The sequence below is a fragment of the Pseudopipra pipra genome, chromosome W (assembly GCF_036250125.1).
Source record: "Pseudopipra pipra isolate bDixPip1 chromosome W, bDixPip1.hap1, whole genome shotgun sequence".
Classification (NCBI taxonomy): domain Eukaryota; kingdom Metazoa; phylum Chordata; class Aves; order Passeriformes; family Pipridae; genus Pseudopipra; species Pseudopipra pipra.
The window spans coordinates 12405078-12432397 of record NC_087580.1 but is presented as its reverse complement, the minus strand read 5'-3'; the positions used below and the strand labels follow the sequence as shown (position 1 = coordinate 12432397).

The window sequence follows — 27320 nt, the reverse complement described above, 5'->3', positions numbered from 1 at the left end:
TATAATAGAATGTACTCTTCTCTCTCCTAATTCAGGCCAACAGAAATCTGTGTCTGGCTTACTGGACACGGGTGTGGACATTTCCATAATCTCTGCCAAAGATTGGCCCAGCACCTGGGGTACAACAAGGCCAGCTGTCAACATCCAAGGAGTAGGAGGATCCAAAACTCCTCTCCAGAGCATTTTGCCACTTCTGGTCCAAGGCCCACAGGGTAAGGTAGCTTCATCTAAGCCTTTTATATTGGACATTCCACTAACCTTGTGGGGCAGAGATGTAATAACACAGTGGGGAATTATCTTATCCATTCCAAATTTGTGATTGTGGCCACTGGAGAGCTGCAAGCACCACCTCTCACATGGACATCAAACACACCAGTGTGGATAAACCAGTGGCCCCTCAGAGGAGAGAAATTGCGGCAAATTCATAATTTGGTAAAAGAACAATTGGACAAAAGCAGATTAGTCCCCACAACCACTCCATGGAATTTTCCTATTTTCACAATCAAAAAATCATCTGGGAGATGGAGGTTATTACATGATTTACGAGAAGCCAATAATATCATAGAGCTGATGGGAGCCCTCCAAGCTGGGCTACCCTCCCCTGCCATGCTCCCAGCAGACTGGCCACTTGTTATTTTAGACATTAAAGACTGTTTTTTTAATATCTACCTCCATCTAATGATACACACAAATTTGCATTTTCTGTTCCAGCTCTTAATGCAGCTGAACCCTCCAAACGTCTCAGTTGGCTCACGTTGCCACAAGGGATGAAAAACAGTCCCACAATCTGTCAGTCTGTGGTGTCCAATATAATTGAACCAGTTTGATCTCAGTTTCCTGAAGCTATCATTTTTCATTACATGGACGACCTATTGATCAGTGCCCCTAATACTGACAAATTGACATTGGTACATAAGTCCGTGAAAAAAACCCTGAGTAATCATGGGTTAGAAATAGCCCCAGAAAAAGAACAAAGAATTTCCCCGTGGAAGTACCTTGGTCTGATAATTGAAGAGAGAACATTTAGGCCTCAAGCAGTAAACCTGCCCACCAAAATAAAACCACTAAACGATCTGCAGTCTCTTTTGGGAAATCTCAATTGGATACGATCCTTTTTTGGTTTCTCAACAGATTTTTTAGCTCCTTTGTTTCAGCTCCTTAAGGGAGAAGCAGAACTAACTTCTCCTCGTCACTTGACACCAGAAGCAGAAAATATTATTGAAGTGATCAACCAAAACATTTCAGAACAACAGGTAAACAGGAGAGTAGAAGGATTACCTACTGCATTGCTAATCTTTCGTGGACCAAAACAGCCTTTTGCTGTAATAGGACAATTAGACTCAAAACCCAAAAAATTTCTTTTGTGGGAATGGGTATTTCTCAGTCACCAGTTTTCAAAGACAATTGTTACTGTGCCTGAAATGCTTGCAAAAGTCTGTCACAAAGGCAAACTCCGAATGTTAGAACTGTCAGGGAAAGACCCAGATTTTCTTTATGTTCCACTGTCCAAATCTCAACTGTGTTATCATGATTTACATCTGTTTGATTTTCAACTGGTTATGTCAGATTTTACAGGCAAACTGATAACCCATCTACCAGCAATTCCTTTTCTGCAGTTTCTTTCCATCTCTCAACCCAGACTGAGAAATAACTTTTCTACTAGCCCTTTGAAGAAAGCTGTGACAGCCTTCACAGACGGCTCAGGGAGGTCTAGTAATGCAGTGGTAGCCTGGTTTGAAAAAGGAGAATGAAAAACAGATGTTCATCAAGTTGAAGGTTCATCTCAGATTGCTGAACTCTCAGCCGTGGTAAGAGCGTTCCAACTTTTTCCACAGACTCTGAATTTGGTATCAGATTCTGCCTATGTTGTAGGAGTTGTGAGTTGCATAGAAAATAGTTATTTAAAAGATCTGAACAATCAAAAGTTGTTTACCCTGTTTAAAACATTGTTACTATTAATCCAACAGAGGAAACATCCTTTCTATATCACTCACATTAGATCACATACATGCCTCCCAGGCCCACTTACAGAAGGGAAGGCTGTGGCAGATAAAGCAGCAAATTCAGCTTTCCCAGTTAACACAGTACCTACACCTAACAGTTTTGAAAAAGCAAAAATTTCTCATAACTTTTTCCACCAAAATTCTACATCATTGAAAAAAATGTTTCAGTTATCTACCTCTCAAGCCAAAGCCATTGTGTCTGCGTGTCCAGACTGTCAGTTGGTAACTCCAGTGAGATCTGAAGGAGTTAATCCAAGAGGCCTTAGCCCCTTAGATCTCTGGCAATCAGATGTGACACATGTGCCACGATTTGGCAGGTTGAAGTATGTACATGTATCAGTGGACACTTGCTCAGGACTCATTGTTGCCACTGCACATACAGGAGAAAAAGCTAAAGATGTTAAAAGACATTTTTTCTCAGCATTTGCCATAATGGGCATTCCAAAACAAATTAAAACAGATAATGCCCCGGCATACATTTCTGCTTCCCTTAAAGAATTTTTCAATATGTGGGGAATAGTTCACACCACTGGCATTCCTCACTCTCCACAGGGCCAAGCGATAGTAGAGAGAACTCACAAATCCTTAAAAGATATGCTGAAAAAACAAGAAAAAACAACTGTGGGTCTCTCTCCATCAGAATGTTTAAACAAGGCATTGTATGTCCTCAATTTTTTAAATAGGCTGCATGAGGATGTCTCACCTGTTGGACATCATTTTGGAGCTGGAAAATTAAAAATGGGGGAAGCTGAGGTAAAATACAAGGATATCCTGACAGGAGAATGGCTCGGTCCTGTCCCTCTAATTGTCTGGGGAAGAGGACATGCTTGTGTCTCCACAGGAGCAGGTCCAAGATGGATACCGTCCAGACTAGTGAGGATCCACCAAGAAGTTTCCCTCCCAGCTCAACCAGCAGCAGATCCAGCACCAGCGGATTCAGCACCAGCTACAGGAAGCGATCCCCCATCAGCATCACTTTCGGGATAATCCTGGTTTTGTGTGCAGCATAACACCAGCAAATCAGAAAGACCTAACATCAGGAGCCCTTGCCACACCTCCTCCAACAATTCCAAATTGGGTAATGCTCCCTGGTCAAAATGTTTGGCTAAACCTGGCACAATCACTAAATACTGACTCTATCTGTCTCTCTACCTTAGATCCCTCTCACCCTTTTAAGACCTGTCTGGTAGGAATCCTATGGAAACCAAGAGAATGGGGTGATTTTAGAAATCAATATATCCCCTGGTGTGATGACCATGATCAGTTTAAAAATCCATTCTTAGATTGTCTCACAAGACCAGCAAAAACTTCACATGACAGACAGACATTTAGCTATCAGTGGCAGAGACCTGAGGAATTAGAAATCTTGGGGAGTATCATATCTCCTCTCTGTTTTTGATTCATTCACAACAAATATGTTGCCCCTCCTGAATTAATTAATATCACCTCTTATAGACCTTATTCCAACTTCAGTTTTTGGTGCAAGGAAGAGGTTCCTTACCAGATACATGCTACCCCTGATTCAGTTATTCTTCCAAAAGGAGTCTTTTTAATTTGTGGACTTAGAGTCTGGAATATGATTCCCAGATTAGCTGCTGGAGGCCCCTGCACATTTGGAAAACTAACACTGTACAATCCAGCTACCCTTATGAAATCTTTACCTGTAAGTCCTCCCAAAAATCATGCAAAAAAGAAACCTTAACCTCCAAACAACCTCACCCTTCCCACGTCATAGAGTGCGCAGGCAATTCCAAGGTTTATACCCACCTCTTAACTTCTATCCATCACAACCAAAACCACCTTCTCCACCTAAGGCAGTGCAGGTCCCTGTGGCTGCAGCACCCCCACCTCCAGTTGAAGAACATCCCTTAGCAAAATTGCAGTCCTTGAGGGAATTCACAGCAGAATGCAATTCCAACATGCTTTTTTGGTCCGACACCGCAAACATTCTAAGTGGTCTGCTTCCAGTTGTCAGCTCCACAAAAGCCTTAATGCTCCTTACCAGAATGGGATGTTGGCTTGCAAAAGAAGCTGATGCCACCAGTGCTGCCCTTGATGATCTATTTCAAGATACCCAAACCAATAAGAAGGCCTTGTTACAAAATCGTGCTGCAATAGATTTTCTCCTTCTAGTAAATGGCCATCGGTGTCAGGAGTTTGAAGGCCTCTGCTGCCTCAACTTCTCTGATCATTCCCAATCTATCCACTCCCAGATTAATCAGCTTAAATCCTTAGTTCATGAAATCAAGCAAGCTGATCCTCTGACTTTTGATGACTTTTTCAACTGGCTGCCCTTCAAAGGCCTCTCTTCCACTATTAAGAAAATTATTGTAGTTATCGTACTAGGACTTTCTGTAGTGTTTCTCTTTACGTGTGTCTTTCGATGCTTGCTCAGTTGTGCCAGAACCTCTCAATCATTTAAAGCATATCCAGCTTTAGGAAACAGAAAAGGAGGAGCTGTGGCAATGGATTTGCCATATGCAGGATGGAAGAAGTCCTGTCAGAGATGGACTAGTGAAGAAAAAGAAGAAAACAGTACAAATGTTATAGAAACAGAAGGTTTTAATGTGGTTTAAACATGTTTCAAAATGGCCTTTTGTATTTTCTGCAAGGTCATTGCTTCTTTTTCCCGACACCCCCTGTGAGAGACTTGTCTCCCATACAGGAGTATCCTGGGAAAGTGTCCTGAGGTGTTTCTCATTGGTCCTTGTTAACCCCTTCCTGTTGGCTGTTGACCCCTTACCTGATTGGTTTTTTCTGTGCCCCTGAACTGGTGATTGGCCCTCTTTTGACCCTCCTAAAAGCCTTATAAACCCCTACCCCACAAATAAACTCTCTCTTTCGTCCGTCCCTCCCTGGTGGTTTGTGTGGGCTCCTTGTGGGGTCGCCGGCCACGTGCTGGGGCAGGGGGAAGGGCATTCACCTGCAGGTAATGGGGCTGGCACCCTAAGGCCTGGAGGTCTCCCCCATCCCACTAATCCATCGTAAGAAACAACAAGGGGTTTTTCCTATTGCTGCTCCGAGACCCTGGGATCAGCCTAGGATCAGCCCAGAAGTTTAGGACAGAAACACAGACAGCTCAAACGTTCCTTAAAACCCAAAATGCTGCCGGCTGGCCTCTCCTCTCCCACCCCACCCAAACCCCAGCCCCAACCCTGGCAGACAAACTTACTTCTGGGTTTGGGCAGCAGCAGCAGTTGAGTTCTGGGGCCTTCAGGGACGGCTGGAAAAGCTTTTTGTCCACAGTAAGAATTGTCTTGGTGCAAGAGGGATGAGGTGGGACCCAAGGCCAGGGAGCTGCAGGTTTCCATGAGGGATGTAGGGCTGGGCAATGCGATGCCTGGCAGGGCCACACCAGCCCAGTGGGGGCAGCAGGGCTCAGAAACAGGAAAACGGGAGGAGAGAGATTTGTTTTCTTAGTGAAGAACACAGTGACTCTAAAACTTCATCTAAACCGGGTCTGTCCCACAGCAAACCATCTCCATTCCACACTCAGCTGCTGAAGCAGGTGCAGAATATCTCTTCCTGAAACATGGAATGGTTTGTTGTGGCCTTGGGAGGTAGAGGGCCTGAATTCCCAGTGGGATGAAGTCCAAGTTGGATGAAGCCAGTCCAAGAGGGAAGCAGCAGAACCAGGGAGTTGGGGTAAAGGGAATGGAGAAGATTCCTCCATCTCTTCTCTCCCTCTCCAGGGCTGAGGGCATTAGTGAGGTCAGGACGGAGCCCAGCCAGTACCAGCAGATTCCCTCCAGCTCTGTCCCGGGGAGGACATTCCCTGCCCAGTGCCTGCTGTGGGGCCGGAGCTGGGATGCCTCTTCCCAGCTCATGTCTCAGTAAGGATGTACCGGAGAATCCCACTGACCACGTCCAGCGTCTCGTCGCTCTCCAGCACGATGTCATAGGCTTCCAGGTACTTCCCCCTCCGCTCTTCCACCTACAGCACGTCCCTCAGGACAGGGTGGGGAGGGGGGAAGACTGTGAACACCAACAGCTGAGGGCGGAGATACTGCACCCACAGACCTCGCTACTGGAAAGGGGATCAATAACCACCCTGACAATGCCCCAGACGCAGCAGGAGCCCCCCTCCACATCACTGCCCCTCCCTGCTGCCCCAAAGCTTGGCACCTGGGGAAGGCTGGCAGGGAAACACAACACTGCTCCTCACACCCACCTTGTCATTGAGAAAGCCAATCTTGAGGATATTCCCCACGCTGGGAATGCCATCTGCCATCGTCAGGTCACCCATGGAGTCCCCGAGCAGGATGATGTTCGTCCTCGTGCTCAGCTGCTGGAAGTAATCTGTGCCTGCAGCACGGTGTTGTTCTTGTGGTAGGTGTGGATGAGTGGTGCCTTGAAGTGCGTGAGGACTCCCTGAGCACACAGGACAGACAGACAGACAGCTCTTAACCCAGTGGTGGCACTGTTAATCGTGTCCCAGCCCTTGGTCCCAGCCCACACCTTTCCTCTCACCACACCAGTGTGGTGCAGAAACTCACGTCATCATCAAAGTCCATGTAGTTGGACACCACGTTGACGTTGGAGTAGAAGACGCTGGCCTGGCGGATAATCTCCTCCAGGACGTCACCGACGCCAGCAGAGAAGATGAACAGGGGGACATTGTTCTTGTGCAGCTGATCAAAGAATTCCTTGAAGCCATCCCTAGAACAGGAGTGTCCATTGCATGGGGTTGTGTTACCAGCTCCCAGCACGGTGCCCGGTGTTCTGGGCTGGCAGCGTGCCCAGCCCAGCTCCTGTTTCTGTCCAGCACTTCCCAAACAGAAACACACAGGTGAGCTCTGCAAACAGCACGAGCTCTCCGTGGCACCAGCATTCCTGTGGCCTTCCCTGTGCAGAACCCTGGAGAGCTCTGGGTGTAGTGGTCGGGCGGGTGCTCACGGGAACATGGAGCACTCCAGCCCTTTGCCTGGCACCTCCTGATCACACCCCCTGCTCAGCGGGGGCACAGGGCACTGCCAGGAACCACGTGGGAAATGTGCAACAGGTCAGACTGGTTGGCAGGACCATCAGGCCAACCTGTGACAGCCTCAGTCTGCCAGGACACAATTCCATGCAGAAGGAGAACTTGGGCTCAAGAAAACCCAGACGTACGGTGCCATCTCCTCCCTGAGCCTGGGAGCTCAGTCAAAGCCCAGCTCCCTGAGCCAGCCTTAGGGCCATCACTGCCAGGGCAGCTGTAGCAGCAAGTTTTAGAGCAAAGGTTTTGTGCTGTGGGTGAAATCTGCTGCTGAGCCAAGGTCCTGGACAAGGCCCAGCAGCTCCAGTGCAGAGAACAAATCTCTGCTGGAAGCAAGGAGCTGCCCCCGCATCCCGCCCTGCACATGGAGAGCCGTGCCCAGTGCCGGCCCCTCGGCTGCTCCTCGCCAAGGCCCAAGGGAGGGGGAAGCGGTTTCTGCGCAGGAAGGGAGCAGCCTGCAGCCAGGGAGTGAGCTCAGCGGCACAGAGCCTGGTGACAGCAGAGAAACCTGGCTGCACAGGCAGGAGAGAAGGGCCGAGGGCAGCCAAGCCCTGTGCCTGTGCCTCAGCACCACAGCCCCATGTCCATAACTCAGCACCACAGCCCCATGTCCATACCTCAGCACCACAGCCCCATGTCCATAACTCAGCACCACAGCCCCATGTCCACACCTCAGCATCACTTCTGACTCTCTGACAATCTGGGCTATGTCATCTTTGCGGATCTTCTGCTGCACCAGCAGCTCCTGGGCCCTGGCCCACCTGGGGAAAGGCAGCAGTGAGCTCTGGGGCAGAGGCCCTCGGCGGTCAGAATCACAACTAAATTCCCCAGGATCACCACAAAGCCCAGGAACAGCTCAAGCCTTGCGTCCTGCAGTCCTTGGGGACAAGAGGTTGTCAGGGCAAGGTCAAGATCATCATGCACAGCACTCACCACTCCACCATGAGGGGACATTTCTCTTCCAGAGTCCGGTTGGGATCAATTCCAAAGGGATTGTAATAGTGCAGCAGGTCCTTCAGCTGGAGCGTCGGACAGAGGGAAAAGAACAGAGTGAACATCAGGTCTAAACAGACTATAAACAACACAACCAGCATTTCTGAAGTCTTCCAAAGCATCACACTTCCTAAACACAACCAAACTGTGTCACTGAGCAACTTCCCTCTGAGCACACCTGGAGCTCTTGGCAGCCTGGCTGACCCTCACCTCACTCCAGACAGACACTGCAGGTACAAACATCCCTCCCCTTCCTCCTCTTATTGAGCTGAAACACCCACAGCTGTGCATGCAAATTCAATTTCCCTTTTGAACTTCTCCTCTGTCACTGCTGGCTGAAATGCAGCCTGGACACTTCCCCCTCCAGCCTGGCAGCCAGCACAGCCAGGAGAGTTGCCACGCCAGCCAGTGCGACCTTACAATGACGGGTGACAGGGTGTCCTACACACAGCACCCACCTTCTTCCTGCCGTCCTCGCTGACAACACGGCTGGTATCGAGGATATCTGCAAGGACAATACAATGACAATGGCACAGAGACATTAAAAGCCTTTCTAACAGCAGCTCTCCTGCATCTCAGCGCCGGCTCCTCCCAAAACAAGCTGCGGTGGCACAGCTGTGGAGTCCCAACAGGCGCCGAGCACAGGGCCTGGCTCTGCTGGGAGAGTGGGATGGAGATGGACAGCCCAGGACACGGCTCCTGCAATGGGCAGTGGGTGGCCAGGACCAGGCAGTGAGGCCCAGAGCCGCAGGAGGAGCAGTCAGGTTTGGCACAGGAGGGGACAGAGGATGACAGAAACCACAGTGATGAAAAACACAAATGCAGAAACCAAACAGAACTAGTGACAGTAAAAACAGCAGCTTCCACTCACTGTGAGATGTGGGGCAGCGCCTGCCCTTGCATCCAAACCTGCTCAGTGTCATGTCAAAGTCAGAAGTGACCTGGAAGAGGGGAGAAAACAACATCTGTGTGTGCCCCAGCACACTCTGCCCCAGCCAGAGCAAGCCAAGGTGCTGCCAGGGCGCACACTGGCAGCGACAGGGGCAGACGGTGTCCTCACCCTCCCACCCCGGCGCTATTATCAGCACCGAATGGCTCCATCCTGCCTGGGCGGAGGAGGGGGTTGGGGAGTCGGGAGCTTCATAACCGGGAGCCAAAAGGACCGTCCGGGGAGAGCCACCAGCCCCGTCCTCCGTCTCCTCTGGGGCTTCTCCCCTCCGCCTGCACACCGCGCCGCAGCCGGGGGGGTGAGGAAGGGCCAGCTGAGACAAGGACGGAGCGTGAGCGATGCACCTCCTGCCCCGCCGGGGCCGGTACCTGCAGCTTGGCCACCCCCTGCTCCCGGAGGGTCCGGAGGATCCCCCGCACGCGCTCGGGCTGCCGGATCCGGACCGTGGCTTTCTCCAGCTCGGGCACCTGCGGGCAGAGCAGAGACCCCGCTCGGTGCCGCCCTGGTGGGACCGAGGAGCCTCCAGCGCCCTCCTGGCCGCGCTCCCCCGCCCAGCCCCGGGGCCGCCGCTGCCCCAGCCCGGGCTCCCGGCCCGCGGACCCCGCTCACCATCGCTCCCGCTCCGCTCCCGCCGGGCCGCGCAGCCGCGGGGCGGGGCCGGGGGGGCGGGACCGGAACGCGGCCGCGGGGCCGGGGGGGACTCGGGGCGTGCTCGGGGTAGGGGGTGCGGGGGGACCCCCCGTGCCCCGGCTGCGCCTCCGCCCGGCGCCCGCAGCAGCGCGGGGCGGGACCGGCGGTTTCGTTTCTGCCGCAGCGAGCGGGGAGGGCGAAGCAGAAAGGAAAGATTCCAATAAAGAAGCCGCGGGCAAGGGCGCCCGGCACTGAACCGCCCCGCAGCGCCGGGGACGCGGAGTCGCGGAACCCTGTGCAGGAAATGCCCGCAGAGAACCGTCCCCCAGCACTGCCAAGGCCACCACTAACCCATGTCCCCAAGAGCCACACGGCTTTTAAACCTGGACAGGGATGAGGACGCCACCGCTGCTGCCCTGGGCAGCTGTGCCAGGGCTGGACAGCCCTTTTGGGGAAAAAACTTTCCCATGAGCCAACCTAAATCTCCCCTGGCACACCTCAAATGACAAATCAGGGGCAGCGTGTGCGACTTCAGCACTGACAGGAGCTGGGCTGTGCCTCAGCTTCCTCCTGGGTGAGGTGGCACAAGGCACTTCAGCAGCAGTCAGTGCCCACCTTTCGGGACTTTTACACTCTGGCAAAATAATACTGAGGATTATTTATTATTATTATTATTCATTATTCTTATGCTGGGGGATCACACAGACGATTTTGCTCCCAGCAACCATTAACATTGTGCAGGCCCGGGGTTCAGCAGAACCTGGGCCGAGGGGAAGTGAAGGCGCCGGGCAACCAGGGAATGTTGGGCCTGGGTCACCCCTGTGGTTGTGAAGTCATCACGGGTCACAATCCAGAGCCAGCGAGTGGGTTCAGTGCTGGATGTTTCCAGGCAACACCAGAGTGCTCCACGCACATCAGATAGGTCCACTCTGCCTCAGACTCCAAGGTGGGGGATAGCTCATCCTCCAACATGGAGAGGGAGACGAGAGAAAGGAATTGCTGCATCTCCAACGAGCTCCGCCTTGAAGAGAGACCATGTGATGTGATCATAACAGTTGATGGAGTGGAATTCGAAGCTCACAAGCAAATCCTCTCCTGTTGCAGTGTCTACTTCGGGTCAGTACTGGAAACACAAGGATTTATTTACAAGGGCCTGGAGTGACAGGACAAGGGGTAATGGCGTCACACTGACAGAGGTTTATATTAGATAGTTGGAAAAACTTCCTCCCTGTGAGGGTGGTGAGGTCCTGGCACAGGTTGCCCAGAGAAACTGTGACTGCCCCATCTCTGGAAGTGTCCAAGACCAAGTTGGATGGGGCTTGGAGCAACCTGGTCTAGTGGAAGGAGTTCCTACCCATGGCAGGGGTTGGAATGGGATAATCCTTAAGGTCCCCTCCAACCCAGGCCATTTTGTGATTTTGTGATTCCTGTGGAAGCATGGGGGCCGTTCACCCTGGTGCTCCCTGTCCCCAGCCAGAGGCTTTCTCTCCTTTTTCAAACAACCAGCAAGTAAAACATTAATTAATAAACTATGGGGCCTCCCAGCAGGGCTCCTGCCAGTGCCTAAACTGTTGCCCTGGGAGTTCGGGAAACACAGGGGACCCAAGGACAGGATTTAATGCAGCAATGCTGTGTTTTCAGGATACTGTTTACCAACTGGGACAAGATGGTCTATCAAATCCCTGGTGTTTCAGCTGAAATGATGGGTCTCATCATCGATTACGCCTACACTGGGACAGTACCGATCACGGAGGACAACGTTGAGAGTTTGCTGGCTGCAGCAGACCAGTTCAATGTCATGGCCATCGTCAACCTGTGCTGCGAGTTCCTCCATTCCAGGCTCTGCTTTGAGAACTGCATTGGCATCTGGAGATTAACTAGCTATTACTACTGCCCCGACCTGCGCGCAGCCGCCTGCGCGTACATCCTGCATCACTTCGAGGAGGTGTCCCAGGTGTCCGAGGAGTTCCTAGCCCTCTCTGCTGAGGAGCTGGCACATATCATCGAGAAGGACGAGCTCAACGTGAGGCGAGAAGAAGCCATGCTCGAGGCTGTGCTGAGGTGGATCGCTCACGACCCGCAGAACAGGAGGCAGTACATCGCCTGCTTGCTGGACAAGGTGGGTGCAGCACAGCTTTGAAGCTGTCCCCAAAGGCTGCCGAGGGGGAAACCATCAGCATTAGTATTCTAACCTCCTCCTTGCATGTTCCAGGTTCGACTGGCACTCCTACAGTCTGAACAACGTCGAAGCTCACGAGTACGTGAAGGACAGTGCTGAGGGCAAAGATCTCATCATCAGGGCCCTGTCAGAAATCTATGACCTTTTTATAGATTATTAAAGAATAAATTTGCAGATCGAAGTACGAGACAACTCAATAATGTTATAATGTTATATTTAGCGTTTTGTTAAAAGCACAAGTTTGAGAGTTGTGTAATAACTAAGCACAAGATCTGTTGAGTTGCTGACTAACAAACCACAACGCAGAGATGAATTGTCACATTATGCCTTGTTGTTCTTAAAAGTACTTGTTCTAAGCACATTTGTAGGAATCAAAATGGAGAAAGCAGGGAGAGGGGTAGACCACGAGGTCTGGATTGAAAAACCACTACCTGCAATGGAAAATTCCAGCATCACGGCCCATAGAGACTATTGACTACTGGACTATTGGCTGATGTCTCCCAGCAACAGGATTAGCCCACGAAAAGAGGAACCAAACAGGAGTCGGCCCGTGTCATGGTTTGAAATCCTCAAAATCTAAATTCCCTCGTCCTAGTCCCCTGTCACATCTCAATCTAATGTGAGATGGGGTTTTTTTCCCAGACAAAACACACCAGACTCCAAATGGGGGAAAGGGAATATATTACAGTGACTATACAAATAAATACTACAATACATTATATACAATCTTAGCTATCTCTACCATGACATAAGTATTTACAATGGATCAGATCTCTTCCCCTTTCCAAATAGAAGTCCAGGAGGGAAGAAGGACAGATCCCTTCTAGTCTCTGAGCACTTTCTCTATGGCAGCAGTCCTCTTCACATGCAGCAGCTGATAGCTGGATCTCTTTTCAATACACACAAGAGGGTCTCCAAGCCCCTTGGCCCGTTGTCTCCAAAACGAGGGTCTTCAAGACACAGGGGGTCTCCTTTCACCCCTCTTGGCTCTCCTTTGACTCCAAGCAAAGGCCTCATCTGTGGACTGCCAGCAGGGACAAGGCTGGCTTCATCACAGGCATATCACGAAATGCAGGGGCATCTTCGTGAAAGTCCCTTCCTCGGGGGATTCACCCCTGAGTCAGAACATCTTGGGCAGCATTCAGTTGCAAGCCTTTGCCTCAAGAGTTCTACCAGAGCTCCTGTGCTCTGTTCCAGGCTGCCAGGCTTGTCAGCAGCAGCGGGGAGGCCAAGGTCAACTCCACCCACATTCCTTTTCTGTCCCGATCCAGCTTCAGGACATCTTTGAGCTTCTCAGCTCCTCTCCCTCCGGTGCTGCACATCCAAAACTACTCTCCAAAATAGGAGTCCATGTCCCTCCTTTCCCGGAGGTCTCAAAGGAGTTTGGGGGGTTTGGTTCAGTTCTTACCCCCAAAACTCTGTAGCTCTGCTGCTGACTCTCCTTCTCAGCTCTCCGGGACAACTCGGTGTCTCCCTTACTCAGCTGCATGTCTCTGCTGCTTCTCCGGTTCAGTTCTTATCTGTCCTGGCTCTCTGCCAGAGTCTCTGGACGCTGCGTCTGCCGCTGCTGTCTCTGCTCACTCACCGTGGAGAAAACATCTCCCAGCTTAACTACAAACAGTCTAACACTGTTCCAAGTCTCTGCAGTCCCCCCAGCTGGGGGTCAGGAGGGGGCCAGAGCCCTCCAAGGGGCTCCGAGCCCCTTCCTCGTGGCTCACAACATGGCTACCTCTCCTACAACAACAAAACTACAACTCTTCTCTTCCGTTTGCTTGTGGTATGTTTACATTTTGCAGGAGCGCAGATTGGTTCAAAGCTCAAGTGCCACCACCCCTTGGGGGTTACCACTTTCTTAGCCTCTGGGGGAAAATCTGGTTCAAACCACTACAGCCCGCGAAAGGGGAACCAAACAGAATCTAACCCGCGAAACTGGAGCCAAAGGACAGATGAGGTGACATTGGGGGGAGGTGGTTGTGAAAGGGTATAAGAAGTGCTGCCCTGTTGTTCCCTTTTGCGGACCGTGGCAGGAACAAGGGGCTTCCTCCGATCGCCCGGCTCGCCGTTTTGCTTATTTGTTCTTCAATAAATTCTTTATTTCCTTGCAACCCTAATTTTCTCGAGTCTCTTGACTATATCAACCTGAACTCGTACGGCCAGAGCTCCTCAGCCGACGCCAAGTCACTCACCCTGTAGGGGACGCAAAGTCCTTGTGTAACAAGGAATAACTGCTCCTCGTGTGGTGCTGAGACAAAAAGAGCTTTATTTCAAATTCGGTGTGGTTTTATCCTTTTACACCATGTGACTTCTTTAGCCAATGAGGTTACCTATGTCGGCGCATGGTCCCCTGGGCTCCTCTGCCCCGGCACGTCCTCTGTGCCTTGGACACGCCTCCCACATCACCCTGCTCTTAATTATCTAAAGAAGTCACAAAAACAGTGCAAAACAACAACAGTGTATACAATCAAAACAGTACATTGTAAACTACCAAGGTTTGCAATGACCCAGCACATCGCTTGCTTGGTTTCTTATACTTCTATGGTAAACCTTATAAAACTTTCTTATATTCCTAAAGGGTAGTGCAACTTGGAGAAATAACTTTATTAACTTAGGGGCCTTAGGCCAACCGTGTATAAACTTACAACCTTTATTAATCTGAGGGGTTTTATAACTAGGGAATTCAACTTTATTTAAAAAACAGGATAATCTTAGCAAAACTAAATTTTCTTAAAAGCAACCTTGTGGCTGAGGTAATGTTATTTTGTGAGGTGTTTTGTGTTTTAATATTTGACCAGTCAAACAACTCTTTTCATTCATTCACTCTTTTCATTCATTTTCATTCATCGGTGGCCACCTTCACTCACACACACACATTTTACAGACTGCTTTTTACCACATTGGTCATTCCTTAATGTAAACCTGAAACATAAACATAACTCTTTTTAAACTTCTGCGTTACTCTGGTTCCTGCTGCTGTGGTCGTGTACCTGAATAGGATTTTACACACCTGGAAGAAATCTGCTTAAGTTCTTTTCTTGTAGCTACACAGGCATAGCTCCCTCCCCCTGTCACAAAATCTAGGGATCTCGTCCACTGTCCTGAAATCAAGTTCCTTACCACGACCGGTGGTTCGGGAGAGGCACAAGCCTGGGGTTTATGTTGCTTTTCATACTTATGCTTTTCAGTGCTGTCACAATTTAAAAAACTGATAACATACATAGCTTTTTACAGATGTTCTTGCAGGCTACACAGATTCTCCCCCTTTTTGTTTTTATCTAGTATGTGTTTCAATGTGTGATGTGCTTGTCTTATAGGTTATTGTGGAATGCTTGTGACATGAGAATTTTCCTATTTGATAGGAAGTAAAGCTGTTTTATTATTATTGTTAATCCATTTTTGGGTACCAAAGGTTGCTAAGCAACTAAATCATTGTGTTTTACACTCTTGTGTTTTGTCCAGTGGATGCTGTGGCAGTTATGTTTTGTGGATGTGTATCTATGTGCATGTACATATTTCAATACGTCCAGTTCAGAGATGTGTATATCTGTTCACTAGATCTCATTTGCCATTAACTCTCTAGGGTTAATGCTTTCCTGAGATGGCATGGGTGTGATTTTCTGACAGTGTGGGCATGCCCTGATAATGTCTGAGCTTTATTAATCATGGGTTGGAATTGGCTCTTTACAGAATGTGCATTCTGATGGAAAAATGAATGAGTTAATTTTGCTTGCTCTAGAACTCTGGGTATGGTGTTAAACATTGCTGCTTTAGCAGCTTCTTAGTTTCTGTCAGTTATTGGCTCTGACCTGTCAGCATGTGATTTGTGTGTATTGTATAGAAATCATACCTTTTGTAAATCACGGGAACCAAACAGAACGCATTTCAAACAACAGGTGAGGGTTAACAATATCTCAAGGAAATTAACTTTCAAGACAGGGTATGAACCTTATAGTATAACAGACATAGATACAACATTAAGGGTTGTTCAGAAAACTTTCCAAGGCAATATGAACGGCAGTCAGTTCCAGAACCTGCACAGAGCCTTGGTTCACGGTCTGTAGTTCTCGTTCCCACTGTTCTGTGGCAGGATTTACTCAAGACATTGCAGCATTTTGTGTTTTTCCCAGATGCATCTGTGAAGGCTCTGAGACCTTTTACTGTTTCAGGTTTGCATCTGGTGTGGCTTTTAAAGGTAAATTACCATTTTCTGCCCACAATCTGTGCTTAAGGAGATGGATTGAAATATTACCACCACTTGCCAAGGCAGTTTGGGATCCTGCGTCCTCAGCTGTCATCCTATCCAAATTGTCCTTTGAAGCTGGACTGTTGACAAAAGGCAGGATCTCTTCTGTCCAATTACCGCAGTCGTGCTCTGCCTTTAATGACAAGCTTTGCAAACATCTCATTAACAGTTTACACATTTTTTAGGTGGTGTGTGTGTGGCAGGAAGAGCCATTCTAGAACTAACAGTGGGCTTCTCTCAGTTTGATCCCACTGAACAATACTGCAAAGTCGGTACCTGCTGGGAATTAGGACTAGGTAGATTTGCCTTTCAGGATTTCTCCTGTTTTGTCTGCTTGTATCACCTTGGTACAATTTTCTAACACTTGGTTTGCCTCTGCAGCTAGAGATTTGTCAGACTTTAGGTTGGAGTTCCCCTTTAGCAATACAAAGAGAGGGTGTAGGCCCCTTGTGGTTATGGTTAAAACAGGTTTTAAGCAATTGACAGCTCCCTGAGGCTTCTGCAACTCGTGTAAATATAAAGTGTTTTTTACCTCGAGCTGTAGCAGCTGTGGAGAACTTTTTTGCTGCGTGGATTCCTGTCCAGGGCAAGCCCAGAGTTGTGGTTGCTGGATCCTTCCTGAAACAATCTGAAGATCTGCATCTTGGACAATTTTGGTTAGAGCAGTAACAATGAATGGCAGTTCATTTCTTGTGGCCGTGGTTATCAATGTGTCCTCTGCATAATGATGTATCATGGCTGTTTGATACCTTGTCAGGTTACTTTGCATCTCCTGAGGAGGGACAGCCCAGCAGTGATTTTGCATAGGCTGTGCATTGTTCGTGGCCATGACGAGAGAGAAAAGTCTCTGGGCATCCCCATGGTGTATAAGGGTGGTAAAGGAATAGTTCTTTGAACCAGTTACCACTAGTGGCCAATTTGCTGGAAGCTTTATAGGTAGGGGCAGTCCAAGCTGCAAGGCTTCCGCATGTTTTTTGACTGCGTGTTCTGCTCTTAACATTTGCAGTGTTTTCCACCTGTCCCCTTTCTTGGGGGTGCAGAGTACATGGGTATTTTGGGGGCTGGTTATTGGCATATTGTGGCTTGCCTTAAGTTGTTTCCTCTCTTGCACATGAAAAGTGGTGCTACAAAGGAGTACAGCAAGCAGTACCCCCACAAGCAGTGCAATGCTTGCGACCTATCTCTTGCCTTGCTTATGGCACCCTTGGTACAACTCAGTCCATTCCCTGCTGCTAGGGTGCTTATGAAATGTTGCTATTAGAGGTCTCCAGGGGCAATCTTTCTGAGAGTGATCAGTGTCTCCACATCTAACACAACTACCTGTGTGTCTGACTTCTTTTTGTACTCTTAGCTGGGCATCTAAGGCTGCAGCTAAAAAGGCAGGTTGGTGCTTCTCAGAGCTAACTCTTTGGTAGGGTTGAACCAGTTCAGGAATGTTGCAATTTTCCCCTGCAGGAGGGGTCTGCAAGGCTGTTTCACAGCTTGTATTCCCCTCTTCAAGAGCCAACTGCTTATACAGCATCTCTCTGGCTTCATTGTATTCAACTTGCTTGTTTAAAGCAGACTGCAGCTGGTCTAAACATCTCAAATTTGGCTCAGTACAACCTTGTAACACTTTAATGGGGAACAGGTAATTATCTTGGTTTGTACTGAGAGTGTTTTTCATAGCTATTAGGGCTTGCCTGGCTACTACGTCGCATATTTCTCTATGGTATTTAGATTGTGTATCTAATGAATTATAATTTGCATCCCCACTTAACTGGTGTGCTGTGACGCCTGCCTGTGGGTATTTAATATAAGCAGAGCAATTTTTCTGAAAGTCAGCTAACCAGACTGTATATTGGGTGTCACTAAGAACTATTTTCATTAGTTCTTTCCAGTCATATGTGGTGAAAAAATAGATGGAACTCAATGCCTCCAAATACTTGAGAGTATTGGTTAAGGACATACCAGATTCTCTTACCAAAGGCCTCAGTTTCTCTGTAGCCCCATACAGGGGTTGACGCTGAGGGGACTGGCTTTGGCTGAATTTGTTTGGGCACGCCTGAATATTATTCAAGCTTCCCACTTGAAGTGCCTCGCCCAGACATTGTTCCCAGGTGTTAACTGACTTCCCCCCATTCGCCTCCACGTTCCCTCCCGGTGGAACCATCCCTGGTTCCTTCTCCCCATCCCCCCACTCCTCCCCCTCTGTGGCTCCAGCGAACCCGGTTCCCTGGGGGGGTGGTGGTGGGCAGTGGGCAGGGGGTGGGGTTGCTTTCCCCTTGGTGTCTGTGGGTGGGGCGGGGCTGCGCCGGGGCCAGAGAGAAGGATCGGTGTCTGGTCCGTGTGGTGGGGAAGATGGTGGCACCCATGCCTGGGCACGTGGTCGGCGATCATTCGCGCTATGGGGTGGCAAATAAACTGGGTTAACCCCCCCATCACCATTACGGGGCCCCCCACGGTGGTGCCATGGGCTGGGATCTCGCGTCACAAGCCCCGTCCCTTCCCGCTGACCTGCATCCCTTGGGCTCCCGGTTCCTGACCCAGTACTTAAATCACGAACGGCTCCTCTCCCTCCCCCCTCTATGTCCCGTGAGTTTCTGTTCCTGCGTTGCAAGTTTGGTAATTGCTTGTGTGTGTGTCTTGGTTCAGAATATGGTAAGATTTTAGCAGTAAAGTTAATGTTTCAATGTCTCTGTGAGGTTTCTATGGAAACGAAGCATCTTATGTTCCCTTAGCTCCAGGCAGGTGCCGGAGCACATGGCTGGGAGTTCCTTTGTGTAACAGTTTCAGTTCCGACTTGGCTGTTCGCCTGCCGGCTTTTTTTTTCTTCTGACGTGTCTGCGAGGTTCGGGGTTGCTCCGGCTGCGGCGGGGGGGGCGCGGGGCTGCTCCGACGGCGTGGGTGCTGTGGCTGGGGTGGGGGGTGGCTGCGGCGAGCGGCGGCCCCCGGCGCAGGGCGGGCTCGGCGGGCGGTGACGAGCGGGGGCGGCGGCAGCGGCTCCGGGGTCCCCGCAGATTGCTGTGCGGTGCGGGGGTCGGGCGCTGCAGCGGGAAGGCGCGGCGCGGTTTTTAAGCGCGGCAGAGCCGGCAGGAGCGGCGGGCGGGCGGGGAGCTGTGGCAGTTTCTGCCGGGCAGGAACCACTTCAGGCTCCACGGGCTCTGGCGGTCGCCGAGGATGTCAGAGGCGGCAGCAGCGGAGCCGCTTTTTCGCACACGGGCGAGCCGCGGCGAACAGCGGGGCTTCTCCTGGCGGCTTGAAAGTGCTCCACGGCCCGGGTCTCCGAGCTGCAGCGCACCACACCGATCAGGGAAGAAGTCCTTTCCGCGTGAGATGTGCCGCTGTGTTCAGCTTGACTCACCGCTCCGGTGTAAGTCGGAATCAGGGCCACCCTCTCCAGCCGCTTCGATCTGTCGGCTTTTTCTTTCTTCTTTCTTCCTCTCGTTCCTGTGCACTTTTCCTAATATTTGGGAGCTCCTAAACTAACTTTCCGTTTCTCAGACGTCACTGAGACAACGGGTTATAGACGTCTTGGTTTTTTGTGGTGAAAGATTCCCGAGTCAAAATAATAGACTCGATAACCGGAATCTACCACGAGTTTCCTGGTTCAGGATAATCTAAACTGACTTAATATAAGTTAAAAGAGTCCCAAGTTCGGGTGCGCCATGTGTAGAAGACTCAAATGTCCTTATATAATAAGGAAAAACACCTCCTCGTGTGATGGTGAACAAAGAGAGTTTATTTCAAATTCGGCACGGTTTTATCCTTTAACACCCTGTGACTCCTTTAACCAATGAGGTTACCTGTGTCGGCGCATGCTCCCTTGGGCTTCTCTGCCCCGGCACGTACCCTGTGCCCTGGACACGCCTCCCACACCCTGGTTCCCCCCAGTGTGTCCCAGTATCCCCCAGTGCCCTGCAAAGCCCCCCAACTGTCCCCAAGGTGTCCCCAGATGCCCTTGGCCTTTCTGTGAGCGTGGAGGGGAGGAAGTTTCTGGGGTCAGAGGCTCTGGGGGGGCTCCTGGGGTGAGATGGAGGGTTGGGGACATCAGGGATGGGGTTTGGGGCCAGTGAGGAGGAGCTTGGGGCCAGTGGAATTGGGGGTGTCAAGGAGGGAATAATGGCAATGAGGAGGCCCTGGGGACACTGGAGACACCAGGGTTGTCTTGGAGTGTCAAAGGGGGAATTAGGGACACCAAGAGGGTCTTGGGGACACCAGGGGGGTTTCAGGATTCAGCTGCTCGTGGTGCAGCCCCTCCTCTCCCCCCCAGGCCCCATTAACACCCCCAAATGTCCCCTAACCCCCATTTTCCCTTTAATCCCCTCCCCACACAGATCCCTTTGACCCCCCAATGCCCTCAAGACCTCTTTTAACTTCCCTAAATGCACCCAAAGCCCCCCTAAACCCCCTTAAATCCCCATCCCACCCCTGCAGATCCCCCCAAATCTCCCCCAGCTCCCCCCTCAAATCCCTTCCAACCCCCCCAAGAGGGATCGCCCGGCACCCTTGGACAGGAACACAGTGGGCTGTACTGGGGGCACTGGGCTGTACTGGGAGGGCACTGGGGGGGGCTTAGGTGCCCCATGACAACATGACCCAGCTCCAGGAGAGATCTGGGGAGCAGTGAGGAGCTACTGGTCTGTCCTGGTCTGTTCAGGTCTAAACCCCCAATCTCCAAAGCCCCTCCCCAGCTCCCCCAGGACCCTCCCGCACCCCAAAGCCCCCCAGGCCCCCCCAGGCCCCTGACTTGGTCCTGCTGCCCCTTGAGCATCTGCAGCTGCTGCAGAACCAGGCATTCCATCAGCAAATGTGCAGCTGACACCAAGCTGGGGGTGTGTTGATGTGCTGGAAGGCAGGAGGGCTCTGCAGAGGGACCTGGCCTAGCTGGATCCATGGGCTGATTGCAAGGGGATGAGGGTCAAGCAGGCCAAGGGCCGGGTCCTGCCCTTTGGCCACAAGAAGCCCCGTCAGCCCCCTGGGCTGGGGCCAGAGTGGCTGGAGAGCAGGCAGGCAGAAAGGGAGCCGGGAGTGGGGATGGACAGGAAGCTGAAGAGGAGGCAGAGTGTGGCCAGGTGGCCAAGAGGGCCAATGGATGGTGGCCTGGCTGAGGAAGAGTGTGGCAGCAGGAGCAGGGAAGGGATTGTTGGGCTGGAGTGAGCGCTGGTGAGGCCACCCCTGGAGTGCTGTGTCCAGCTCTGGGCCCCTGAGCTGAGGAAGGCCCTGGAGGGGCTGGAGCAGGAGCAGAGAAGAGCAGCGAGGCTGGGGAAGGGAGTGGAGCACAAGTGGTGTGAGGAGAGGCTGAGGGAGCTGGGGGTGTTGAGGCTGGAGAAGAGGAGGCTCAAGGGAGACCTCCTGACTCTCTGCAAGTCCCTGCCAGGAGGGTGTAGCCAGGTGGGGTTGGGGCTGTTCTGCCAGGAAGCAGCAGTAGGACAAGAGGGCTGGGTCTGGAGCTGTGCCAGGGGAGGTTTAGGCTGGATATTGGGAAGGAATTTTTTCCCAAGAGAGTAATCAGGCCTTGGAATGGGCTGGGCAGGGAGGGAGTGGAGTCCCTGTCCCTGGAGGTGTCCCTGGAGTTATTTTTTAGCATCAACATTCCATGGCATCATAACCCTAAATAATTTCATTTCTATCAATAGATCTGATTTGCCATCATTAAAACCTGGGGGACAAAAGTGGTTCAGTCACACCTCTGTAATTCCTCTAAATATAAAATGTTGACAAGATTCAAGGCTGAGATTGGATCCAGCAGCCTCCAGCACCCCACAGGAAGTTGGGAGCTCAGGGGAACCACTCCCTTTCCCAAAACCTGGTTTCCAAAGACCCCCATGGGACTGCCGGACCCACCAGACCACCCCTCCTTTTCCACCCTTCTCCCTGTTCCTCCTGCTTTTCCGTGGTCCCCTCAATCCCCAGCCCAACCAGGATCACTTTTGGGGTCCCAACCCCCACTTTTTGCCCCCCTTCCCACCCCTCCCACATCATCCCCCCACTCCCCAGCCCCCTCATGATCAGTTTGGGGGTCCCACCCTCCCCTTTTCTCCACTCTTCTGACCTCTCCCACCCATTTCTCATCACCCCCCAAACTTCAGTGCCTCTCCCCCTCCACTTTTGGGGGGTCCCACTCCCCTCCCACTCAGTTTGGGGTCCCACCACCCCTTTATCCCCTCTGACCCCCCTTTTCCCACCAACCACCCCCCCTCCCACTCCCCACTCCTCGCCTGCAGCCAGGGGGGCTCCCAGCACCACCAGTGCCCAGAGAAGTCCCCCAGAAAAGGGGTTGGGGGGGTCCTGGGTGGGCTTTGAGTGTGTTTGGGGGTCCTTGAAGGGCTTTGGGGAAGTGTAGGGGGGTTCCCAGCACGTTTTGGGGTGAGCTGGGTGCTTTATTGAGGGGCAGGTGCCCTCCCAAAGCCCCCCCAGAGCGAGATGACATTGGGGGAACACAGGGGGGTCCCCATTCCCGATCCATCCCGGGGCCGGTTCTGCTCCCCCCAAACTCAGCTCCAATCCTTGGGATTCCTTCAAACCCCTCCCCCACTGCCTCCCAGATCTGTCACTGGAGAAAACTGGGAAGCTTTCCTGGGATCACTGGGAGCAACCAGGTGGAGGCAGAGTGACAGCAGGGACAGGGGGGACACACGACCCCCCCAAAAACCTCACGGGGACGGGGAGGGGTCCAGGCTGGGCCTGAGGCCCCAGGGAGGGGTTGTGGCCGCCGGCGGCTCAGGAGCTCTGTGGGGAGAGAAAAGGGGGTGACACCGGGGTGGGGGGTCCCCGGGGGGGCACAGACGCTCTGGGGGGACACGCGACCCCCTGGGACCCCCCTCACCTTCTGGCACAGGTAGAAGCCGAGCCCCAGCGCCAGGGAGACGAAGCCCAAGAGGAAGCCCCGACCCCTCCTCCGGAGCAATTCCTCAGGCTGATGGAGCCCGGCAGGGCCGGGGCCGCCGGCAGTGTCCGATCCCGGCAGGAAGCGGGGAGGGCCCGGCGGGGTCTGATAGAAATAAATCAAGGCAGAGCTCTCTCTTTCTTTTCCCCCCTGGGCAGTGACCATCAAGAGCTGTCCCTGCTTCACGGCAGAAGCTGCACACACTTCAACAAAGTCTGTGGAAGAATCTGCTCTGTCAAAGTTGGCCCTGGGCTTTTATGCTTCTCCAGTGATGGATCAGCAGTCACATATTCCCAGGCCAGTGAGCAGCTGATCTGTCAAACTCTGCTTCCAAAAGCAGGATGTGTGTTGGAAGGCTGGGGAACCAGGCTGGGTTGGGCCCAGTTCAACACTAAACCAACCCCTTGGCACCAGCAGTAACTCCCCACAGAGAGCTGGCAGTGCTTGCATTCTCTGACGAGATTCTTTTCCAGGTAGAACATCCTGCTACAAGGGGTCTGTTACCACCCACCCCAGAAAGGGGGGGGTAACCAGGTTCTTATTAATAAATCCCTTGGGGTGGATTAGAGTGAAACGACACTGAATAATCGGTGTTTGAAAACATATATATGTAGGGTTTATTTTAGAACAATGTTGTTTCAAAGGTAAACAGGTATGTTGCCATTTTGGGTGTTATCATCTCTATCTCTCATCTACAGCAACATGGCATAGAGAGAACCTTTAGGGAAAATGCATAAGGGAAAGGCAGGATAAGGGTAAGGGAGAGTAAGGGAAAGCAAAGCTGAGAGTGGAAAGCTGTCTATAGTCACTGCCCACGGGGTCCAGAGATGGAACTTGGCAGTTGCAGCTCCAATGTCTGTCAGTTGAAGTGGTGGCCTTGACCCGTTTGGGGTAAGGGAGGGAAGCCCCCACACTCCAAGAAGTTATGAGTTATTATATCCATGGACAGTGTTCTGGGCCGTGCCTCGAGCCTCCAAGGTCTGCTGGGCCTGCACAGAGTTCCCGTGAGGGGCCTGGGAAACACGGCTCTTCTCGCCTTTTCAGGGCTTGACACCTTCAGCAGCACTGGCAGGGGGGATGGGTCCAGCTGCCTCTTCCCAGCCTGCAGAAGTGCCCTGGCAATCCCAGAATGCATAAATCATTGTGGCAGTTTGCGACCCTCACAAATCCAATTTCCAAGTCCAAGCCCCCTCCCCCCCCCAGTTTGTTTCAGTGTGAGAGGGTTTTCAGACAAAACACAGCTCAGTATGGGGGGAAGGGAATTCTATTACAGTTTATTACTTACACAAATAAATACTATAATACATTATATACACAATTCTAACTATCTCTCCTATGATAGAGCAATATATTTACATTAGATCAAATCCCTCCTTTCCCTCCAATAAACGTTCAGAAGGGAAGAAGAAAAGATCCTTTCCACTTTCAGGGCAGCAGTGTCTCTCCTCTTCAAGGCAGCAGTCATAGCTGGATTTGTCAGAGCTGGAAAATCTCTCTCTCTCTCCATTACAACACAGGGGTCTTCTCTCACCCCTCGGCCCTTCGGCTCCAGCCCAAGGTCTCTCTCCCGTGGACTGCGAAAGCAGGGACAAGACTCACCTCTCCACAGTCATATCACGGGGTACTGGGCACCCCTGACAGTCCCTTCCTCAGGGGATTCAAGTTCCTCCTGAGTCAGAACATTTAGGGCTTTCAGTTCAGTTTTTGCCCCAAGCGTTCCAGCAGAGCTCCTTTGCTCTGTCTCAAACTGTCAGCATGGCGAAGAGGGGCAGGAAAGCCTCTTCCCCCCTCCACATTCCTCCTGGCTGTCCTGGTCCAGCTCCAGGACATCTCTGAGCTTCTCAGCTTCTCTCTCTCTCTCTCTCTCTCTAGTTGCTGCTGCATTTCAGGACTCCCTTCAAGTGGAAGCCCACCCCCTCCTTCCAAGAGGGGTCTTAAAGGGTTTGGAGAAATAAAGCCAGGCTCACCCCAAACAGTCTCTGCTGAGCCTGGTGCTCTGTCTCTCTGTCGGGCATCTCTGTGTCTCTCAGCTTGGCTCTGTGCCACCTCACTCCTGCTGACTGTCTTCTTGGCTCTCAGCCACAGCTCTCTGTTCAGTGCTGTCTCTGCTGCCGCTCCTGCTGCCCACTCACAGTGGAGAAAAACTCCCTCGGCTCTTGGCCGCAGTACTGGGCCCAGTTTAACACTGTTCCGAGTTTCTACAGCCCCAGCCGGGGGGCTGGGGGGTCTTGGCCCCCAGTGGGGCTCCCTGGCCCCCTCTCTCCTCGTGGTCTCAGCCCGTGGCTGCCGCTCTTCTCTCGGCTACGTAATCTCTTCTTTTCCAGCCTGTTGTGATATGTTTAATTTTGCAGGGGTGCTGATTGGGTCAACACCAAGAACACCACCTCCTGGGGTTAACCACTTTCCAACTCCAGGGGAAAGCCCTTTTCAACCCAGGACAGTCATGAACCATCTCAGTCTCTGACACTCCTCACCTTGGCTGGTCAGTTCCTGGGAACAGCCCTGGCAGTGCAGCCCCTAAGGGCACACGATGTGCTGCTGTGCTGGAGAGGACCCTCCTCAACCTGGGCAGCAGGGCTGGAGGGGGGGGATTCCCTGACCCTCCCCAGCTGGGCCCTTCCTGCCCACCAGCTCCTGCTCCAAAGGGCTCCCACACACCCTGGGGCACTTGTCCCACTTGGGCCCTTGAGCTGCCCCAGGGCATCTCTGGGCAGTGGCCAGCTCTGGGACTGCTCTGGCAAGTCATGGCCTGAAGCCACGAGTGTGGAATTTAGGAGAGAGTTGAAATCTCTGCAGAACAGAACTCTTGGTAACTGCTGAAGGCTTCATGAACAGCACTGCCACACCTTTTCTTTTTTTTTTAAATTCAACAATTTTCTGTAGGCGAACCCCAGGACTAGGAGGCTTGGAAAGAGCAGCTTTAGACGCGGGCCCGCTGCAGGGGCGACTTCTGGGATCGAGTGAAGCAGAAAAACAACGGCTACTCGAGTTATTTATTGTAGGGGTTGCCCCCCCGAGCTGTGTATTTTTCCTGACCCACGGGGGCCCCGGGGGTCCCGGCCATGATGACTGGGTGGTTTCTGCTGCGGGGCCTGGGGTGCACTTGAGGGCCTCAGGAGGTTTTGTGTGTGATCATGAGGAAGCTTTTCTTGATGGAAATGGTTGTCAGGCATTGGAAGGGGCTGCCCGGAGAGGTGGTGGAATCCCCATCCCTGGAGGTATCCAAGACAAGACTGGACATGGCACTCCCTCAGTGCTCTGCTCTAGTTGACAAGGTGGGGATGGGCGCAAGTTTGGACTCGATGATTTTGCAGATCTTTGCCAACCTAAATGGTTCTGTGATTGTATGATCTGGCCTGAAGACAGCTGCAGGGCAGGTGGAGGAGTCCTGTGGTGGGACTGTGGCCAAGAGGCCTCTCCTGGCTGCAGAAGAGCAAACTGTGGGCTTTTGTGTCCCTCGAGGGCCAAGGGAGGGCTCGTGAGGCTCCAAGGAAGGGTGCGGGGAGGGGGATGGAGGGGTACTGTGGGGACCAGGGGACAAACTGTGGCCTCTGGAGCACATCCAAAGGTGCCTTAGGGTGCTGAGAGGGCAAATGGCCCAGGCTGAGGCAGCCCCAGCACAAGAGAAGGTTCAGAGAGGACTTGTGGTATGAGGAGGGCTCTAGGCCTGGGGGGACCGGAAGGGAAAATGAACAAGTCCTGAGGGGATGGGATGGAAATTCAAAGTGGGGGGACTCTTTGCCAAGATAGCCTTTTCCAGGTCTTTCCTGTTGTCAACTGCCAGTTGTCCCCATTGGCTGTCCCCAGGCAGCGTGGACGCCCACACCAGCCCCCCAGGGCAGAGCAGGGCTCTGAAGGTGCCTGAGCGGGGTCACACTGGGCAGTGGCTCCAGGGCACCTCTGGGGCTGTCAGAGAGGGGCTGTTCCAGGGCCCTTTGGGCTTCTGGGGGCTTCTTTGCTCGGATTCTGTAGAAGAGACACAGAACTGAGGCAAGAGCAGCAGGACTACAGCTCCTGGCCCCTCAGATGGACCAATGCGGCCGCTCAGCTGGGCTGTGCCAGCAGATGACAGCTCCCAGCATGCTGAGGAGCTTGGCCCTTCCAGCTGGATCCCGGGGGTAGTTTAGTCTAGGCCTTCCTTGGTGAATCCAAGGAATCCCCCTGGGTGCCATCCTCCTCCCTTCAGCCCTAAGCCCCCCTCAAGACTCCGCCAGCCTGGCAGGGCCACTCAGCCACCCCTGGGGCAGCTCGGGGTGCCGCACAGGGGCCTGGGGCGCGGCAAAGGCCTTGGGAGAAGGTGCTGGAAGAGCTGTTGAGTGGGGAAAAGCTCTTGCTGGTCAGTGGGAGAAAGAGAAGAGGCAACAAAAGCCATGGTTTCTCTTAAGCTTGAGCAAATGTTATGCATTTAATGTGACTGAAGGGCTCACAGGTCAGGCTCTGCGGTGTGGGGACAGAAAAGGGGTGTCCTGGGGGCACGCAGGGC

At 52.1% G+C, this 27320-nt stretch overlaps 1 protein-coding gene, 2 long non-coding RNA genes and 1 pseudogene across 4 annotated transcripts in view; 2 read left to right on the top strand and 2 right to left on the bottom strand.

Annotated features, from left to right (window-relative positions):
* Positions 1 to 27320, bottom strand: part of LOC135406163 (uncharacterized) — a 396593-nt gene that overhangs the window by 336051 nt on the left and 33222 nt on the right. The gene's annotated exons all lie outside the window — the stretch shown is intronic.
* On the top strand, positions 1052 to 3154 carry LOC135406210 (uncharacterized). The gene is made up of 2 exons (XR_010426228.1): positions 1052 to 1808; positions 2845 to 3154. It is a non-coding gene; the product is annotated as an uncharacterized LOC135406210 (long non-coding RNA).
* On the bottom strand, positions 5094 to 9459 carry LOC135406127 (7-methylguanosine phosphate-specific 5'-nucleotidase-like; annotated as a pseudogene).
* On the top strand, positions 10461 to 11903 carry LOC135406077 (kelch-like protein 10). The gene is given in 4 exon segments (XM_064640635.1): positions 10461 to 10666; positions 11192 to 11669; positions 11763 to 11785; positions 11787 to 11903. Coding segments are annotated over 4 exon segments (750 nt in total). The 5' UTR covers positions 10461 to 10520; the 3' UTR covers positions 11890 to 11903.